The sequence below is a fragment of the Lithobates pipiens genome, unplaced genomic scaffold, assembly GCF_037356315.1.
Source record: "Lithobates pipiens isolate NorthernLeopardFrog02 unplaced genomic scaffold, aLitPip1_a1.2 Scaffold_16, whole genome shotgun sequence".
Lineage (NCBI taxonomy): Eukaryota > Metazoa > Chordata > Amphibia > Anura > Ranidae > Lithobates > Lithobates pipiens.
Window position 1 is genome coordinate 325,356,824 of NW_027507748.1, and position 21,986 is coordinate 325,378,809.

Consider the following 21,986-nt stretch of genomic DNA (forward strand, 5'->3'; position numbering starts at 1 on the left):
TTGGCAGCTCATGCATTTGAATAAGCTGCCTTAATGCAATACATGCTCAAGGATCACATTTCCTGCCTACAGCCAGCATAAATGTCTGTGAACAATGTAGTTCTGCTTGAGAATATATGACTATTGCTGTTCTGATAGCAGAAACAGTTTAAACAGTTATATGCAGCATTCATAAACAGAATAACACAATAAAATACTATATACTATATAGCACAGACTGCAACTTTAATCATGCATGCATTGTAATTCTAAAAAACATAAAACATAATATAGTTTTAGGTCCACCCTGCGCAAATGGAAGTGCTTTGATGAGTGAAAACAAAATAAAACAAATTAATAGTGGTAAGGGAGATGCACGCTGTAAGGTATATTAAACACCTGTATTTAGTAACGTCAAGATAACTGCGCTCCTTAATGTGTAAGAATTAGTAATTGAACATCACAGTGAACAATCAAATCAACTAAAACATTAAAAAAAATATCAAACAATAAATGTTACGTATAAAGTCCATAACGGATCCAAGATCAATCCCAAATGTAATTAGCATCCGTTGTGAGTATAGAAACGTTTTCTCTCCACCAGCATGCAGATACACTACGCACTCACCAGACTCAGTTGACCCCTATTATAGGGAGTCAAAATGTGCATAAGGAAAGTTCCCAAGGGATCACAGTTATAGTTCCCAAGGAATCACACCACATAAGATCCGAGTCACTGCTGACATGCATCCAATTGTTAGAGGAAACTGTACTTTAAAACTCCAACATTGTCATGTGAGAGTAAAGAGGGAGAGCGTTCTCATAATGTAGTAATTAAAATTGTTTATTATAAAATCAATAATATTGCACTTACATCTGAGAAGGTAAAAATCAGCATATATGGTAGTGGAAATGACATATCCTAAGAACACCACCCAACGCCATTTCGTCAGCCCACGTCTGACATCATCAGGGATCACGTGCTCGGATACGTCTAGCGCTTTTATACAATACAGATAAGCCTGTGCCAATCCAATTGAATCCTAAACTATCCTCAATAATTATACAAACACAATCACGAATATTAATATATAAGCAATCATTTTTACACCAAATTCTGTGTAAAGATGATTGCTTATATATGTAGTGGTACCCCCGTAGGAGTTGCTTTGTTTGTTCAGCCCCGTACTCTGCCTCTCAACCCTAAGACCCCATTCACACCTGAGCGTTTTGTAGCTTGACGCCTGAAGCTACAAAATGCTGGAGGGGAAAAAATCCATTATTCTCAATGGAGATGGTTCACATCTCCACTCCAAGTCACCTGAAGCCCTACGCCTGAAGCTCAAACAAGTTCTGGACCCTTTTTTGTTGCGCGAATCGGGCTGATTTGGGCGTTTTTCTTCTTTTAACATTGGTGACCTTTTGCCCTGCACAAATTCGCGGCAAATCGTGGTAAAAAACGCTGTAAAAACGCTGCGAATCACGGTAAAAACGCCGCAAATCACGGTAAAAAACGCAGCAAAAAACGCTTGAAAACTTTACGCTCAGGTGTGAATGCAGCCTAATACCAGCTTCAGCTCCCTCTGGCACACCTGGAAATAGTGTAGGTGCAATGACCAATGAGAAACACACATGTTATGATAAAACACAGAAATTGTCTTTACTGCAATATTTCTGTGAAAGAATAACAGACAGTAACACTATATTTATTCAAGTAATAAACTAGAGAGCAATAACTGAGGTCACGAGAGTGAACTTCCCTTATGTGCATTTTGACTCCCTGTAATAGGGGTAAACTGAGTCTGGCGAGGGTATAGTGTGTCTGCATGCTGGTGGAAAGAAAACTTTTCTACAGTGCCTTGAAAAAGTATTCATACCCCTTGAAATTTTCCACATTTTGTCATGTTACAACCAAAAACGTAAATGTATTTTATTGGGAATTTATGTGATAGACCAGCACAAAGTGTCACATAATTGTGAAGTGGAAGGAAAATAATAAATGGTTTGTCAACATTTTTTACAAATAAATATGTGAAAAGTTTGGAGTGCATTTGTATTTAGCTCAATACTTTGTAGAACCACCTTTCACTGCAATTACAGCTGCAAGTCTTTTTGGGGATGTCTCTACCAGCTTTGCACATCTAGAAAATGACATTTTTGCCCATTCTTCTTTGCAAAGTCTTGACACAGATTCTCAATTGGATTTAGGTCTGAACTTTGACTGGTCCATTCTAACAAATGAATATTCTTTAATCTAAACCATTCCATTGTAGCTCTGGCTGTATGTTTAGGGTCACTGTCCTGCTAGAAGGTGAACCTCTGCCCCAGTCTCAATTTTTTTGCAGACTCTGACAGGTTTTCTTTTAAGATCTTCCCTCTTTCCATCGATTCTGACCAGCTTCCCTGCCCCTGCTGAAGAAAGGCATCCCCACAACATGATGCTGCCACCACCATGTTTCACTGTGGGGATGGTGTGTTAAGGGTGATGTGTAGTTTTAGTTTTTTGCCACACATAGCATTTTGCTTTTAGGTCAAAAATTTCAATTTTGGTCTCATCTGACCAGAGCACCTTCTTCCACATGTTTGCTGTGTCCCCAACATGGCTTCTCACAAACTGCAAACGAGACTTCTCATGGCTTTTTTTCAACAATGGCTTTCTTCTTGCCACTCTTCCATAAAGGCCAGATTTGTGGAGTCCACGACTAATAGTTGTCCTGTGGACAGATTCTCCCACCTGAGCTGTGGATCTCTGCAGCTCCTCCAGAGTTACCATGGGCCTTTTGGCTGCTTCTCTTATTATTTCTCTCCTTGCCCAGCCTGTCAGTTTAGGTGGACGGCCATGTCTTGGTAGGTTTGCAGTTGTGCCATACTCTTTCCATTTCCGGATGATGGATTTAACAGTGTTCCATGAGATGTTCAAAGCTTGTTTTTTTTTTTATAACCTAACCCTGCTTTGAACGTCTCCATAACTTTATCCCAGACCTGTCTGTTGTGTTCCTTGGCCTTCATGATGCTGTTTGCTCACTAAGGTTCCTCCATGGGTGGAGCTCAGATGTCACAACTATGTAATGTGCTGATCGCGGCCATCTTTGTGGTTGGAAACAAGTGCTATCCATGACAGACTGCAGCTTCTTACATTTCTGTTTTTATTTGACAAAATGTGAGAACCCTGGCTGTTTTTTTTAAGAAATAATAATATGTATCCTGGTTTTAAATACTACACCATGAGGAGTTGCTTTCTTGTATTCTATGCATGTACCTATGAATTTCCATTTGATGAGACTAAAAGACCCAGCCACCTATGATCCAACTAAAGTGGTTTTGTGGTGCTGTGGACATATATATCATGCTTGTTTGACCACCTGTAACTCAGTGGTCCATTTTCTTTGGTAATGTGTTGATGTTTGGTGGATCTCATGCTCACCTAATTGTGTTTCTGTCTACAGTACACTGTGGGTGGTTCCAGTTTTTTTCCCTGAACAAGGATTTTGTCTTAAACACTATGGACTCTTAATTTTATGTTTTTAGTGCTGCATATACTCATCTTTCATTTCACATTTATTGTTTGATATTTTTTGTTATTGTTTGAAATTTTTTAGTTTATTTGATTGTTCACTGTGGTGATGTTCAATTATTGATACTTACACATTAAGGAATTAAGGAGTTATCTTGACTTTGCATTGTAATTCTGTTAAATGTTAGAACACATGTTAAATACATCTTAATATTAATTTGTATTAATAAACTTTCAGCTTTGCGTTCCTCTGAAACATTGACGCAAATTTTAATAATTGAGCTAATTTTATTCAAAATGATGTACTTTGAATGCTGTTCTGAGAAAAACTATTTATATATATCTCTCGATTCATCGACTTTAAGGGCTTTTTTTAAGGTGTGTCAGATTGTGAGTAAGCAGTAAACACAAATCATGCATTAATCACTTTCCATTTAACATTTAAATAACATCAACACAAGTCAGTCACGTTTTGGATTAGTCATTTTATTTAAAACAATATCGCTGAGATATAGCCGAGCAGTCATTTTTAAAGCGATTGTAAAGCTACGCTTAAAAAAAATAAAATAACAAACATGTCATACTTACCTCCACTGTGCAGTTAGTTTTGCACAGAGTGGCCCCGATCCTCAACTTCTGGGGTCCCCCGGCGGCACTGGTAGCTCCTCCCCACATCGTATATCCCTCTAGAAGAAGCACTCTCCCTGGGGGTTACCTTGCAGGCGCACTCCAGAGTCTAGCAGTTACGTCCTTAGACGCAGAAGGCCATACTCTGCCCTGCCCCCCAGCACCAACGTCATTGGATTTGTTTGACAGCAGTGGGAGCCAATGGTTGCGCTGCTATCAATCTATCAAATCAAATCAAGAGCCAAGACAATGGGCAGTGGGGAAGAACGTGTCTCCGGCATGGGAATTACAGGACTCAAGTGAGTAAAACAATGGTGCAGGGAGGCCGGTCAGTGACAGAATTTATTTCACCTTAATGCATGGTGAAAAGGTGAAAAAACACATGGGTTTGCAATTCCTTTAAGGTAGGATTACAAGACAGGCTTTGTAAAATATGAGATAGACTGCTACATTAAGGTTCCCATTCCATACCTTTTCTGCCTAGTGCTACAACAGAAAAGAGATCCATTATGGGAAAAGCCAATTTTCTTGGATGTTTAAAGACTCTAGGCAGAAAACCAGTATTAAATTCTGCCTTTGGCAAGATGTTACACAAACAATTCCTCTTCACATTGATAGTTTGTAAAGGGTTACTAACTGTAAGAGTAATTTGCCCGGACTGCAGGAGTATTGTAAATACTGTTATTTATTTCACTAGGGGTCATTTAAGTAACATGGAAGTAGCAAAAAAAATGTTTTCTTGCAGTTTCTAATTTTGATTTTGATGGCAGTAAGGTACCTAGTTTGCAAACATTTCTTCTCGAAATTTACTGTTAAAACCATTCTTTTGTTATTCATACCATAGCTGATCATTTTAACAACAGTCTAAATTGTGCCTTTATTAAGATATTATGACTTAGTTGTATTTTATTTATTTTTTGTTATTTCAGGTAGACCCAGAGAGCTGGGAATGGCAGGAAAGATGCCGTTTGATCAGTATTAACAGAATGAAAGGTTACCATGGGGAAGGCAGCCAGTCACAGCCTCCATGTTACTGCATCCCCGAAAGCAGAGAGAGAGTATTGGATTTCCCTCATCACATCCCAGATTTCCACAAATCCTATCCCCGCAGCGCCTCTGAGTCTTGTTCCCTTGATCTGCACTATTGTCCTCCTCGAAGTGCTGCTGTGACACAAGATTGTCCAGGTGGTCCTGTGAGTATGCCAGAGCCACGGGCCTCTAGTGGTGGTACTTACCCCAGAATGCACCACAACCCCCAACAGTTCGACTGTGATGAATGTATGGCTGCCATTGCCCACACCTCCAGCAAGATCAACCGCTTGCCCCCTACACTGTTGGACCAGTTTGAGAAACAGCTACCCCTACATCATGATGGCTTCCACACCTTGCAGTACCAACGTACCAGCACGACAGAGCAACGTAGTGAGAGTCCAAGTCGCATTCGTCACCTTGTGCACTCAGTACAAAAGCTGTTTGCTAAATCCCACTCATTGGAGACACCCTCTAAGAGGGAATACAATGGTACAAGATATGAAGGACGTGGAGGAGGAGACGGCTACCAGCACTCCCAGCCTCGTCACAGTAAGAGAAGCAAAAGCAAAGACCGCAAGTCAGATCCCAAGCACCGATCAAAGATGGCAGGGTGGTGGAGCTCTGATGATAACCTTGACAGCGACAGCAGTTTTCTGGTGTCGGCACGTCATGCCATGGAGCATGGAGCTCCCTTTGGAGTGGACACTCCTGAAAGTGCCTTCAGAGACTTAACCTTGAAGAGTCTAAAGAGTGGAGGCGGGGAGGGCAAATGCCTGGCCTGTGCTGGGATGTCAATGTCCCTAGATGGGCAAACACTTAAAAGAAGCACATGGCACACAATGACCGTCAGTCAGGCACGGGAAGCATATCCAGGCTCAGGCCACCATCAAGACAAGATGCTGATGCTTCAGGAGGCCAAGGGAAAAGAGCGAGGATATCATTACCTGCAGGTAGGAAAAAATGATGCATTCCCCGTAAAATAGTTTTACCATGATGATTCACATTTCTCTGAGAATGCAGAGTGCATACATAAATGAACACATGACTAATTTTGCACTACAGCAACATTTATTTGAGCACTACTTTCAGCCTATTTGAGCTTATGTATAGGAGCGGTAGATACTTTAAATTCTAATTTATCGTCATTGTACAATGTGTATTCAATTAATAATAGTTTGTGTTTATCCTGAAACACTGGATTAAAACTCAAGAAAATTGGCTTTGTTTTATATATCAAAAGCTTTATGTTTGTTTTTTAGAAGCCCAGTTGAAGACACGGAAATAGATATGAAGTCAGATAGATGTTATACTAACAAACCTACTGTTACAGCAGTAGTTCAGGGTGTCTAAGTATTATTGTAAAATCCAATATGCAGCAGCGTAAAGCTGGGTACACACAGGCTGAAAATCATCTGCTTCAGCAGGAAACGGCCAACTTTTGGTCAGTGTGTGCAGCTGTCTATCCGACAGAAGCCAGTCTAGTAACCAGCTTTTGCTGAAGAGACATGCTGGAAAACCAGCATCCAATCAGTGTTTGCAGACAATGGCTGTAAGTGCTGGTCTGTGAATTTTGGCACTATCATTGTGTACTCAGCTTTAGAACCATGCTCTCAAAAATTCGCTCTCAGCAACAGACCTGGTCAAACACACCTTCTCTTCTTCTGCAATACAAGTCTGTGTGAGATATCTTGTAATGATGGGTGTGACTGTTATGTCGCGTACATGCGACCGGACTTTCCAGCAAACTAAGTCTGATGGTCTTCCCGGAGGACTTTCGGCGGAGTTCCGATGGACTTTCAAAACGAATGGACTTGGCCACACAGAACGGACTTAGTTCGTTTGAAAGTCTGTTAGTTTTGAACGTGATGACGTAAGACGGGGCAAAAAAAGGAACTTCAGTAGCCAATAGCTGCCCTTGTGTCCAATTTGGTCCGTCGGACCAGCACACAGACGAACGGTTTTCAAGATTTTTAGTCCATCGGATAGATTTGAAACATGTTCTATTTCTAGGTCCGCTGGATCTTTTCCACAGAAAGACGATCGGATTAGCCTACATGCGATCGGATTGTCCGACGGACTAATCCCTTCGGACCTAGTCTACCGGAAAGTCCGATCATGTGTACGCAGCATTACTCAGCTTTGCTTGCACAGTGAATTGTAGTAAGATAGCAGGAAGGGTATTTTAGGAAAATGGCAAGCTAAAACCAGTTACAGCTATTGCATTAAAACATGACAAAAAGGTGTGTCATCTATTGTGCTTTAATTGTTTTTTTTTTTAAATAAATTTCAAGTTATACTTATCTCACTTGGCATGTCAGTGCTAAATGAATTAACTCAGTTCCCATAATGCTTTGCTATGATTACAATAAGCAGTCAGCAGAAGCAACAGATGATGTAACCAAATCCCTAGTTGATACTGATTGCTCCCCACTTAGCTGCATATAGTTGACTGATTTGTATTTGAAATTAAACTCAAGAGTAAGTAGGTTTGATTTACTAAAGGCAAGTAGGCTGCTCACTTTCCCATGAAATGTTCACTTTGCATTGGAAATATCTCTTAGCTTAGTGAATATGGTGAAAATTCACATTGCAAAGAATGCCCAATCACGTGCATGTAAAAAAAAACAAAAAAAAAAACAATATTTGCTTGTACATGATTGGATGATGGAAGTCTGCAGAGTTTCACCTCATTCACTAAGCTAAGGGAAAATTCTCTTGCAAAATAAAAATTCCCTTGCAAGATGAATAGCTTAATTGCCTTGAGTAAATAAACCTCAGTATCTGAAAGAAATATTTCTTGACATTCATTGTCGACATCATTTTTCATCTGGGCATTACAAGAAAAGTGAAATTAAAGTTAATCTGATATGACAATAGCATTTGTAGACTGCCCCCTAATAGCGCCTACACTTGTTAGGTGCTTGCGTTCCGCAAGAATCAAAAACACTCCAATATCCAAAAATAATCAGATTTACTGCTTAAAAATTTGAATCTTCCAGCTCCTTCAATACAGTATTGACCATTAGGACTTTACATCATAACGACGGACCAGTAGTGTAAAGTAGACCAGTAGTTTAGAGTAGATCAGTAGTGTAAAGCAGGTTCTTAATCAGGAATTCACTTGAAATCATGAGTAGCAGTACATTTGTTCTTTAGATGTTGGTATTACATGTTAACATAGTCCCCTGTTATTTCTCCAGTGCTGTTGACTGTATTATTGACAACTTATGAGAAATTCAGTTGGCCTGTCTCATACATACAGACCTTTTAAAAATTGAATTGTAAAATGTATCCATATTTACAATGAATAACATATTGCTGGCAGTTTAGTTTTTGACCTGTGTCTGTGTTTTGTACTGTAATTTAAGTAATTTATATGCAAGCTGCAAAGCTCTGTGTTTAATGCTGAGCAATAAGCAGATTAATCTTTATTCAGCTATAATGCAATCAATGTATATGAAATATGCAAATCTTACTTTGAACATTTTTATGGTCTGTTAGTTGCAAGAGGGAGAAAGAAAGGGCACATTGCTGAGCATGTTAAATACACTGAATTTTAAATACACAAATCTTAATTTAGTAAGTTAAAGTGTTACTAAACCCACAACAGTAAAATCAGTCTGTATATGCAGTAAAGCATGCTTGGTATACTCAATGTGGAACCTAAAGGGTTACTCCTCTGCATTGTGTAAAATGGCTGTTTGATCCTGTCTTCTCTGATCCTAGCCCTTCTTCCACAGTCCCCAACCCATCTCCTGATAGACTTGGAAGCGTTCTGCACATGCTCAGTTTGGTGTATATTATAATAAAGTTTGTTTTTCTTTTTGAGATGGTGCATGTAATGAGCACAGGACCAATCAGCACTGTCCAGACAGAGAGTCATGAGTCATGTAGCCTCATAGGACAGTGAGAGGAGAATAAAAACTCTTCCTACAAGTTTTAACCAGTGCTTGACTGGACACTGATAGAAGTCACAATATTGCTAAATACTGCTCATGAGAAAAGGTATTTAGCAGTTTTTATTTATTAAAACTATTGCATTTCCATGTTATGTGTACTCTGGGAGACCAGATATAGTGAATGCAGGGTCCTGGGTTTAGTAACACTTTAATATTTCAGTAGGGCAGCACAACAGTCTTGTGTAGGGTCAGGTACAATGAAATGTCACTTTTGCAATGTACAAGAGGTACAGTGTTCTGTAGGTTTTTTTTTATAACTTAGTATACATTTTTTCAGATCCTGCCCACTAATTTTGTATGCATGTATGGTTGTGACTAGACTACGTAAACTGGTTGCTTTTCTATGCTAATGGGTGCATGTGCATGCAAGTTTAGTACAGCATGAATGGTACAATTATGTCTTTGTAGTAATTGGTAATGTCAAAGGTTCTGTGTAAGCTTGCATAGATGTGTATATTTAATAGCGTGTTTATACATTATAATAATTATTGTTGTGACCTCATTTATGGATGATTTGAATTTTTTTGAAATGATCATTTGACCACACATTTCAAAATTATATATAATCTTCATCTTTTCTATGCCTGATCTGTGTATCTATGCTATGTCCCTAAGTACTTCTTGGCATAGCTTAACTACATGGCTCTCTCTTTTGGCATATATACTATACACACATGCAAAAAGGATTGTGTAATGGTCAGCCAGTTATACAATCAGTGTGGTTTGGGGTTTTTGAGGAAATGGAAGCACAAGAATGAAACATGCACGAATGCAGGGGAGGCCTGTATGACATTGTGAACTCGGAGTTATCTACTAAGAGAAAACCTCACTTGCTAACACACCTTTCTCATGCTCCCCTACCACTACGTTCTTCTGTTATAGCTGGTAAGTATTAACCCTGTGTAAACTCCGTGTGAGATGGTGTTGGAGCTTATGCAGGGTTAAATTCTCTCTCTTCCTCATCAGGTGACAAAAGTCAGGTGAATGGCTGCTGAGCTTTGCATTCTGGGAGGAGGTCTTGTTTCTCCACACCTGAAAGTGCTGAGTATTTACAGAAGGTTCTGATTGAGCATTGGAGAGGTGGGAAGCATGCCATAGGTGGGTATACAGGTGTGTGTGTGTGGGCCAGGGGATGATTCTTTGCCTGAATGGGAAGACTGGCAAAATCTGTTTGTTTTTTTTTAAACTGTAGAGAGTGCTTTAGTGGGGATAAACCCAAGGCTCTCAGCAAAGCAAATCAACAGTTTTGACCACTGTCCTGCCCACCCACCTCAGTACAGCACTATGATTATAATTTTCAACAACAACAAAAACAATTCGTAAAAAGTTCCAAGTTCTTAAAAGTTAAAAAAAAAGCCTTTGAAAATTAAGACCTGTCCTGATCCATTTTATATTTATGTGGAAATTTCCTCATTCCTAATTGAAACATCTCACCTGCTACCTGGACTCTAGACAGTCATAAGTCAACTAAGGAAGGTGCTTAGTGCAGAACAGAAGGTGCAGTTTGGTAGTGGGGGTTCCCAAAATGTATAATATATTTTATACTTTATTTAAAAGGAAAATTTGTCAGAGTTAAACATCCATGCTACCATTGCTGACCTCTCTTGAAAATGCTATTTGCCTTACTATCCTTCCAAAGTTACAATACATTTTAAGTTACTGATTTTGAGCAGGCGCACAGATTAGGTGTTCAAACCTCGTTATGGCTTCACTTGCTGCTCACGTGACTGAGAAAGTACAAAAGCTAGAAACAACCAGACAAATAGCAATTTTCAAACAAGGCCAGCAAGGGCACCCTACATATTTATTTAAACCCCAAATCATACATTTATTACATTGCAGCGTGCCTATTGTGATGGCTGCATTGGTTTTCGTAGTCTGGCTTTTTTCCCCTAAAAGATTTTTATTGAGATATTTCAAGAAATCTACACATTAAAAAGGACATTCCATGTTGTTGGAACAAAGGTAGTAGGTAAGCATAGCTTATTGACATGCAAAGGTCAAATATAAACATAAACTTGGGTGATAGAATTATATAGAAAACTCTGTTTACCCCAATGGGAACAAACTGTAAACAGGGTTTCAACACTCATTGGAAAATTGTTCGAAAATCCAAGATTTCCAGGATTTAATAAATCTAGTTGTGGTTTTTGTAGGCTAACATTAACTGATAATGAGCTTGTTTAGTCAATCTTAAAATTATGTCAGGTTATGGGCATAAGTAGATTTCAATAACTTTGTTATGGAAAGCCTTGTAGCTATAAAAATGTAGTCTACTATTGTTCTGTAATTTAGAGGATAGTCCAAATTCCTAAGAGAACCATTGCGGGGGTAAGTGAAATCAGATTTACTGTAAGGGATGCAATAAAGGAAGATATTGAATTCCAAAAACTGTATAAAGTTTTACAATTCTAAAGGGTATGCTATAGAGTACCAACTTGGTCATTACATCTCCAACAAAGGGGAGATAAGGATGGTAATATTTGTGATAGTTTGCAGGGTGTCAGGTACCGTCGATTTAGTATTATCTGAGTGTTTTCCCAATAGCTTTTAATCATTATTTTCCCTTTATTTTCATCTGGCGATCCAGCCAGTAAACCTGTTGTTTTTTTAACCACATCAATACTGGGCACTTTCACCCCCTTCCTTCCCAGACCAATTTTCAGCTTTCAGCACTCTAGCACTTTCAAAGACAATTGCGCGGTCATGCTACGTTGTACCCAAATGAAATTTTTATTATTTTGTTTGCACAAATAGAGCTTTCTTTTGGTGGTATTCATTCACGACTCTGTTTTTTATTTTTTGCGATATAATCGAAAAAAGAGCGCAAATTTGGAAAAAAACTATTTTCTTCTTTCTATTTGAAAAAAAATCCAATAAAATCGAATTTTTTCATACATTTAAGCCAAAATTTAGTCTGCTACATGTTTTTGGTAAAAAAAAATTCCATTAAGTGTATCATAATTGGTTTGTGTACAAATATGCGCAGGTGATCACAGACATATGTGTGCAGATAATCATTGGGACATGTGATTTTAGTAGGCTATATGTGGGGGACAGGTGTTTTTATTATTTGGGGACATGTGTTTTGGGGATGTGTGTTTTGGGGGCATTGTGTGGGGACATGTGTGTGTGTGTTTACATTGTGTGTTGACACTAGGTTGGTGATCAGTGTGTAAAAAGCTGTAAAAAACAGCTCATACTCACTGATCACCAGCCGGCTGCAGTAATCCCCTCTCCTCTCCTCACCGACAACTTCTGTGTGAGGAGAGGAGAGCCGATTGTCTAGCAATCGGCTATGTGTTTACATCACATGATGGCTGTGATTATACACAGTCATCATGTGATCAGAAAGGCCCATCACAGAGCCCTCCTGCCAATGTCTGGGTGACACGAGCGCATCGGGATTGCACCGCTGCGTAGGCTCGCACGCATGCAATCCCCCTCCTTCTGAGGGACATTCCTGAACGTCCACTCAGAAGGAGTGACCACCCGCCCAGCCATTTATGTACATTGGCTGGGTGGTAAGTAGTTAACAGAACAAGCTGTCCTGCAAATGTAGCAGTTTGAGGGTACTTGTGTAACTGTAGTGTGGAGCTAAAGTTTGTCTTCAGTTTGTTAGTGTATCTAAATCTGCTAGTGCATCTAATACTCTCGTTCCCCCAGATTAGCATTGCTGCTGTGCTCCTTTATCCATAAGGTAGGCACCCTAATACAGGAGGTGTGTTACTGTCCAGATCACCAGGTGAAAACAGAGGGGAAAAAGCCTAAAAAGGAATGCAGCCACCACATATAATGATTGGTAAACTACAATATATTACATTTCTGGTTTTGGGTTTAAAACCATTTTAAGCCCAGGTTTTCATTTAGATCCAACTGCGAAATGTTCCGGTGAAGACTGTGTATAGGCATCTCCAAATTTTGTCTCTATTTTTGGTTCATATTAAAGAAGAAGCTATTTGTCCTTATAAGTGCAGTGAAAAATATGGTTATTCAATTATGAAAGAGGTGAAAAGCTTTCATGCAAAAGATGAGATTAAAGCTATTACTGTAAAATTTTGTGTCTTCATGTGTGAAGGCATTCTGTAAATACACTTGCTTATATATATGCATCAAATGTTTTCAGTTGACAGTGCTTAAATATATAGGCAGTCAAAGTGACAGGTTCAAAAAATTGTGTTTATTTACCCTCACATTTAGGGTAGTAAACTGCTCTTTGTCATAGCTATATGACAGCTTGATGAAAACGATAAAATAGTTTAACAGCCTGCTGAGTAAAATGCATTGCCTGGTGAGAGCCATTGATGCAGACATAGTAGCTGTCCTGTACTGACTCACTTCCATTTCTTTACAGAATTTACCAAATCTGATTTGTATTTTAGTTCTGCAGGTAAGATGCAGACAGAAGTTTGCTGTTCTAACGCAATTACAAGCTTCTAACTATTGCTTGGCACTGGACATTAAATTGGTTGTTACAACATGTGTGTTGGCTAAATAGAACTTTTGATTGCTTTCTGCGCCATCTGCTTACTATTGTTCATCAGGGCAACAAGCCCATAACTCTTCTCCCAATATGTTTTTTGCCATTAAAACTGGTATAGGCAAAGACATTACATTTATTTCCCTTTTGTGTATATTAATACTGTATATAATATTATTATGGCACTTAAGCTTTGGTAAGATAAACTTGAACATGAACATAGAAGATTGATGGGCAGAAAAAGACCAGGTGGTTTAACCAGTCTGGCCATTTTTTTTTTAACCTTTTTGTATCGCAGCCTTTTTCAATATTTTCAACACAAAGGAACCCTTGAACTAACCTTCCTGTTTCAGGGGACCCCTACTAAAAATGACTATAACTCCAACTCAAGAAACTTTATTGTGATGGTTAGTGGGGAGAATGCTCCTTACACTTGTGGTCATTGGGAAGAACTGCCCCCTTATAGATACTATAAAAGATCAGTGAAGAGGCAGAAATTGCTCATGGCTCAAAGAACCCCTAGCAACCTCTGGAGAAACCCTAGGGATCCATGGAACCCTGTAGATTATAGATCTATATTTATCGCAAAAATGTTTAATTCACTTACTGTTAACTGCCTTTCTACTTTTGTTGGAACAAGAACAAACATATATACTCAGTGCTACACTTGCTGGAGGGGTCAAAAATTAATTGTCTATCCCAGGGGTAGGCAACCTTACAGAGATGGAGATCTACTTGAACGACACTGGTAAAATCAAAGATCATCAGGAACAGTGACCTATTAGGGCCGATTCACACCAGAACATGATGCCAGAAAGGCATGTTCCATGTGTGTTTTCTGCACTGTGTTCAAAATGCACTGCCTTTGTGGTCTACTGCAGGTGATAATACATTGTTAACCACAAATGGAGATCGCAAACACAGTGTGTTTGTGGACACAAAAATAAAATAAGTATTACAAGAGAGTGCAAGGTTTAGAAGTGCATTATGCTCAGAATGCAGGGTTCAGGAGTGTGTTACGCTTAGATGGCAGGGTTTAGGAGTGCATTATGCTCACTCAGAATACAGGGTTCAGGAGTGCGTTATGCTCAGAATGCAGGGATCATTAGTGGGTTACGATCAGAATGCAGGGTTTAGGAGTGTATTGTGCTTAGAATGCAGGGACCAGAAGTGCATTACGCTCAGAACGCAGGGTTAAGAAGTGCATTACGCTCAGAATGCAGGGATCAGGAGTGCAATGGGCTTAGAATGCAGGGATTAGGAGTGCGTTATGCTTAGAATGTAGGGTTAAGAAGTGCATTATGCTCAGAATGCAGGGTTCAGGAGTGCGTTACGCTCAAAATGCAGGGATAGGGAGTGGGTTACGATCAGAATGAAGGGTTTAGGAGTGCGCTGTGCTTAGAATGCAGGGATCAGGAGAGAATTACGCTCAGAATACAGGGTTAAGAAGTGCATTACGCTCAGAATGCAGGGTTCAGGAGTGAGTTATGCTTCGATGGCAAGGTTTAAAAGTGCATTACGCTCAGAATTCAGCATTCAGGTGTGCATTATGCTCAAAATGCAGGGATCAAGAGGGGGTTACGCTCAGAATGCAGGATTTAGGAGTGAGCTGTGCTTAGAATCCAGGGATTAGTAGTGTGTTACGCTCAGACTGCTGGGTTAAGAAGGGCATTACGCTCAGAATGCAGGGTTCAGGAGTAGAGTTACGCTTAGATGGCAGGGTTTAGAAGTGCATTATGCTCAGAATTCAGTGTTCAGGAGTGCGTTACACTCAGAATGCAGGGATCAGGAGTGAATTATGCTCAGAATGCAGGGCTCAGGCGTGCAATGGGCTCAGAATGCAGGGATTAGACGTGGGTTATGATCAGAATGCAGGGTTTAGGAGTGCATTGTGCTTAGATGCCAGGGTTTAGAAGTGCATTACTCTCAGAATTCAGCATTCAAGAGTGCAATGGGCTCAGAATGCAGGGATCAGGAGGGGGTTATGCTCAGAATGCAAGGTTTAGGAGAGCTTTGTGCTTAAAATGCAGGGATTAGGAATGCTTTACGCTCAGAATGCAGGGTTAAGAAGGACACTCTGCTCAGAATGCAGGGTTTAGGAGTGCGTTGCACTCAGAATGCAGGGATCAGGAGTGGGTTACGATCATAATGCAGGGTTTAGGAGTGCGTTTTGCTTAGAATGCAGGGATCAGGAGTGCATTATGCTCAGAATACAGGGTTAAGAAGTGCATTACGCTCAGAATGCAGGGTTCAGGAGGGCGTTATGCTCAGAATGCAGGGATCAGGAGTGGGTTACACTCAGAATGCAGGATTTAGGAGTGAGCTGTGCTTAGAATGCAGGGATTAGTAGTGCGTTATGCTCAGAATGCAGGGTTAAGAAGGACATTACACTCAGAATGCAGGGTTCAGGAGTAGAGTTACGCTTAGATGGCAGGGTTTAGAAGTGCATTATGTTCAGAATTCAGTGTTCAGGAGTGCGTTACATTTAGAATGCAGGGATCAGGAGTGCGTTATACTCAGAATGCAGGGATCAGGAGTGAATTATGCTCAGAATGCAGGGCTCAGGCGTGCAATAATGAGCTCAGAATGCAGGGATTAGGAGTGGGTTTTACGATCAGAATGCAGGGTTTAGGAGTGCATTGTGCTTATATGCCAGGGTTTAGAAGTGCATTACTCTCAGAATTCAGCATTCAAGAGTGCAATAGGCTCAGAATGCAGGGATCAGGAGTGGGTTACGCTCAGAATGCAGGGTTTAGGAGAGCGTTGTGCTTAGAATGCAGGGATTAGGAATGCGTTACGCTCAGAATGCAGGGTTAAGAAGGACATTCTGTTCAGGATGCAGGGTTCTGGAGTGCGTTGCACTCAGAATGCAGGGATCAGGAGTGGGTTACTCTCAGAATGCAGGATTTAGGAGTGCATTGTGCTTAGAATGCAGGGATTAGGAGTGTGTTACGTTCAGAATGCAGGGCTAAGAAGGGCATTATGCTCAGAATGCAGGGTTCAGGTGTAGAATTGCGTTTAGATGGCAGGGTTTAGAAGTGCATTATGCTCATAATTCAGCGTTCAGGAGTGCGTTCCGCTCAGAATTCAAGGATCAGGAGTGCATTACATTCAGAATGCAGGTACCAGGAGTGCGTTACGCTCAGAATGCAGGGGTCAGGCATGCAATGGGCTCAGAATGCAGGGATCAGAAGTGCGTTACACTTAGATAGCAGGGTTTAGGAGTGCATTACGCTCAGAATTCATCGTTCAGGAGTGCGTTACGCTCAGAATGCAAGAATCAGGAGTGCGTTACGTTCAGAATGCAGGGATCAGGAGTGCGTTACACTCAGAATGCAGGGATCAGACGTGCAATGGGCTCAGAATGCAGGGATCAGGAGTGTGTTAAACTTAGATGGCAGGGTTTAGAAGTGCATTATGCTCAGAATGCAAGGTTCAGGAATGTGTTATGCTCAATATACATGGATCAGGAGTGTGTTATGCCCAGAATGCAGGGATCAGGAGTGCGTTGCCCTCAGAATGCAGGGGCCAGGAGTGCATTACACTCAGAATGTAGGGATCAGGAGTGGGTTGTGCTCAGAATGCAGGGATCAGGAGTGCTGTGCGCTTAAAATGAAGGGATCAGGAGTGCGTTGCGCTCAGAATGCAGAAGTCAGGAGTGCGTTACGCTCAAAATGCAGGGATCAGAAGTGTGTTGCACTCAGAATGCAGGGATCAGGAGTACGTTGCGCTCAGAATGCAGAGTTGGGGGGTGATGTAAAGGGCTGTAGAAGACACTGCTATAGAGTGGCCCTGCCCATAGCAGTGTACTCTGCCCCTTCACATCACTTCCTGCCACACACACACACACACACAGTAGTGCCCTCTCCCCCCCCTTTTCTCCTATAGCAGTGACCTCTGGACCTCCTCCCTCTCCCTTCTCTTCCAGAACAGTGTTCCATCACATCCTACCAATCACCTGCAATTGGCCAGCTCCTCCCCCCACCCTCTTTCCTGCGCTGTGCTGGCTCTCGCTCCCGCTGTTCGCAATGACAGTAGCAGGGGAGGGAGAGAGCAGGACTGAAGGTGCAGTGGAGGAGGCTGTTGGTGGAGAGAGAATAAGTCCAGTGCCTACAAGTAGAAGGCAGGGGCTTGGTGGCGCAGACCTGTTTGCAGTTTACCTGTCACCTGTCCGTGGTCGACAGGTAGAATGCGATCAACGGGTTGCTGACCCTCGGTCTATTCAGTCCAAATTGGATAGTGTATGAGGCTGGTGCTAAGGAATGGCCAGAGGCAGCAGTATATGCAAGCTGAAGGAAAAAGCTGCCAAAGTCTAAAGAAAAGAGGGAGAATTGGAGAACTCTGTCAAAGGTATTCAGAATACAATGTGTCAAAAAAGTAAAATGACAGTCCTGGAGGATTGGGCTTTAACTAATCAATTGACAACTAGCTCAGCTGGCTATAGGAGGCTGCTGTAAGAGGAAAGAGAATGAAGAGAAAGGTGCCAAGCAGACGGATTTTCGGCAAAGTTCCGACAGACTTTCCGAACGGACTTGGCCACACATGAATGGACTAAGGCCGCGTACACACGGGCGGACTGTTCGCCCAACTTTGTCCGCTGAACAGTGTTTGGGCGGACAGTCCGCTCGTGTGTGGGCTTTCAGCGGACAGTTTCAGCGGACAGTTTGACGAACAAGGTTTTTCGGAAATTCCGTAAAACTGTCCGCTGAAACCTTGTTTGAGCGAACAGTCCGCCCGTGTGTAGGCTTGTTCGTCAAACTAAGTTCCGCGCATGCTCAGAAAGGATTTACATGCCGAAAGTTATAATGCAGTGTATAGGACGTCGTATTTTTCGTCCCGTCATACGTGCCGTTCACGTCATCGCGCACGGTTTCAGCAAACTGTTCGTTCGTCGTGTGTGGGCATGTCCGTCCATGCTAATTTTGAGCGGACTGTTTGCCGAAACTGTTTGACGGACAAAGTTGGGCGAACAGTCCCCGCGTGTGTACGCGGCCAAAGTCCGTTCAAAAGTCCATCCATTTTGAACGTGATGACATAAGACGGGAATAGAAAAGGAATTTCAATAGCCAGTAGTCAATAGCTTCCCTTGCGTCGTATTTGGTCCGTCGGACCAGCATGCAGACGAATGGTTTTCCCGATGGGAATTGAGTCTGTCGAACAGATTTGAAACATGTTCTTTTTCTATGTCCGTCTGATTTTTTAAATGAAAAATGATCAGATTAGGCCACACACCATCGTATTGTCCGATGGACTGATTCCGTCAGACCTAGTCTGCTGGAAATTCCAGTCGTGTGTACGTGGCATTAGCCTCTGAAATGCATTCTTAATTGGTCACAGCGTCCTCTGCTATATAACCACTCTTCTGACTGTTCACAGGAGTTCCCAACAGCAGCTCCTTGGATCCTTGTACCGGCTTTCTGCAGCACTTCAGTGATCACAGCAGCTAGGACTGGGGAAAGGCTATACCGTGTTGGCTGTAGATTTACTCTATGCTATTTACATACGTACCTACCGCTCGGATACATTTATGAGTGCATAATATATTATTTTTATGATATTTTATTTCATAGATTTTACTGCACCAGTGGCTGCTTGGTGCCTCTTTTTCCCTTCCCTTTATATTTGTTATTGTCTGTATTAGCTGTGTTTTAGGTAGAATATCATTTTTTGAAACTAGTTTTGAACTTTTCTTATGCTAGTTTCAGGTCATGCCCCCATGTTTTTGATATTAGTTTCATATTAAAAATACTGCCCTCCTGAACCTTTTTCACTTGAAGTGATAGTAAAAGTTAGGTTAAAAAAACGAAAAAAACTCTTCCTGCATGTAAAGGCATAATGCGCTAGTTAGCATTGCATACTAGCAAATTATCGAAATACTTACCTTGAAACGAAGCCCTCCAGCGGCGCACTGTCACCGCTGCAGAGGCTTCCATCTTCATCTGCTCTTCCTTCCGGGCTCGCAAGGTGTGCCCACTAGAATGGCTGAGCCATGATGACGTCACTACTGCTCATGTGTGCGGGAGTTACACCCGAAGCTCTGAAGAATGGCACAAGTATGCCGTTCCTTCAGGGAACATGCGCCAGTGACGTCAGCAGCTGCTGCTCGTTAGAATATCTCCTAAGCGGTGCACTTTTAGGAGATATTTATTTCACCTCCAGTAATCTTTATTATAAGCTTACCTGTAGGTAAAAATAAAAACTTTAAGTTTACTACCACTTTAATGTACAGTATTCAAAGGTTTCAGTCATGCCCCTCTTAACTTTTTTTCTTTCCTGGGCGTTGTACATATTATATAACAACAAACATAAAGATGAAGAGATCAAAAATAATGGTACCACATCCCAAATATTACATATTAAAGAGTCCAAATGGAAAACGGGGAAAAAACCAAAAGGGCTGGAGGGTAACCAATCCCGGGACTTTAGACGGTACCAGATTGGAAAAATCAAGACATTAAATTCTAAAAAGTTTTATTTTTATTTATACAAAAAATAAAAATAGAGAGAAAAAGACATCAATAAAAATGTCAATACACAACAATAGAGATAAGCCTGGTACAAAACATAGATACATGAAATGTTACCAATCTTATTATAAAAACACAGCTGCTATTCTCAACATGTTTCACTCAAAGGAGCTTCCTCAGCAGATAGGTGATGCAGCTTGCAATAAATGCTAAGACAACGAGATACAGAAAAAACATTTGTAAATATAATAATTGATATTCAAACATGTTAACAATCCAAATATTAGTCAAAAGGATTATTAAAGTGATAATCAAAAATGTAAGTTCATTCAAAGGACATAGAAGGCATATGAGTGAACAAAGTGCAGGAACATATATATATATATATACCCTCCAGCCCTTTTGGTTTTTCCCCCTGTTTTCTAAGTTGTACATATTATGTTTAGCCAGTCTCTCATGATAAATTTTATTCCTCAGACCTTTTACCATTTTTCTTGCCGATCCCTAGACCTAATCAAAAGCTCTATATACCATAGCAGAGTAATTAGTACCTTCTTACTTCTGCTCGGGATGAAGTTCTATTTGTTTTCCCTGCTGCCTAGCTACACTGTTTTTAAATATATAATTCCCTAATGTGAATATATTTAAAAGGGCACACAAGGAAATCTAAATGTAATAGATTATCTAAGAGGAGGCCACCTTGTGTTGTATTGCTAGCAGTTTTTTCCTAAGAGTGCATGGTTTAAGGTGGATGAAAAGGATATAGCATTGGCAAAGATAAATATATTTACTAGAGAATTAACTATGGTTTGGTGGTTACTTGGATGTGGTCGATTTTGTCTTGAATTTTCATTTAGGAAAAGGAGGGCAGTAGCTGCCAGAGTTTTGCATCTGCTCAGTAATTAACTGGCCTAGTCAGCATCTATCCTGTCTAGTTAAGATCGTGCACTTTTACAAAAACTAACAAATTAGGGATATTTTATTGAAAGTCTGCTGAAAAGTTCTTCCTTAATTGGTTTCTAAAGTAATTATATTATATTAGGAAGCTGTAACCTCTTATTCTTTGAAAAATACTGTAATTTTGCACATTTATTTTATACTTGTCACAATTTAATTAATCTGTTTTAATAACATTTAGCGTCTTCACTAGATCACTTAGTTTCTTCTTCTATAGGTAAACATTTTTTTTCTTGTTTCCAGTGATTTTAGATTAATATTTGGTAATTTTAGTGTGTGATTAACACTTTATTTCTTTAATCTGTGTTTTTAAACCTATTTTGTTTGCAAAAACAAACAGGTAGGTCCAATAAAGAGCTGGTTGTCAGATTCTCTTGTCAAATATACTATGATCACCATTGTTTCAGTTGTTGAAGCTCTAACCAATGCTGGTCATACATTATACAATTTTCTTTCCATCAGCCATGGTTTGAAGGAAAGTAAATTACTTTATTTCCCCTATTAATCACTGACTGTGTTGATGGAGGAATCCCTCCCGCTGTGCTATTGTATTCTGCCAGTGAGAAGTTTCCCCTCCATCAGGATGCAATGATCACTGATGCCGGCTATAGTCAGTGGGAGTGATTGTGGGGAAAAAAAACTGACAGCCTGGTTGTACTGAAGTCAATCAGTAGATCGACTTCAGTTACAACCAGCCTGCTATAGATTGAACAATTTTCCGTTGGTTCCTACTTAACACCTACTGCCCGTTAACATCATTGTTTCTTGGTAGAGCCTCTACACACCATATCATGCATCTCATAAAATCGGCTTTTATCTTTTATTTGTCCATTTTTGCAACTCAGTGATCATCTCCAGATTTTATCAGCTTCTTCTTGCAGACCTTCCAACAGTCCCATATTCTGCAGGACTCTCCTGAACTTTTTTGGGAAAATGTCAGGATCCCGAGATGATCCCGCTGCCACCTGCAT

General features: G+C 40.5%; 1 protein-coding gene across 8 annotated transcripts in view; it reads left to right on the forward strand.

Moving 5' to 3' along the window:
* The window catches only part of DLGAP3 (DLG associated protein 3), a 655,676-nt gene that overhangs the window by 345,598 nt on the left and 288,092 nt on the right, over positions 1–21,986 (forward strand). For all 8 annotated transcript variants that reach the window (XM_077481746.1, XM_077481739.1, XM_077481741.1 and 5 more), the window contains one exon: positions 5,050–6,102. In XM_077481746.1, the coding sequence (XP_077337872.1) occupies positions 5,107–6,102 (996 nt within the window). In that variant the 5' untranslated portion in view covers positions 5,050–5,106. The remainder of the gene's footprint in view (positions 1–5,049; positions 6,103–21,986) is intronic.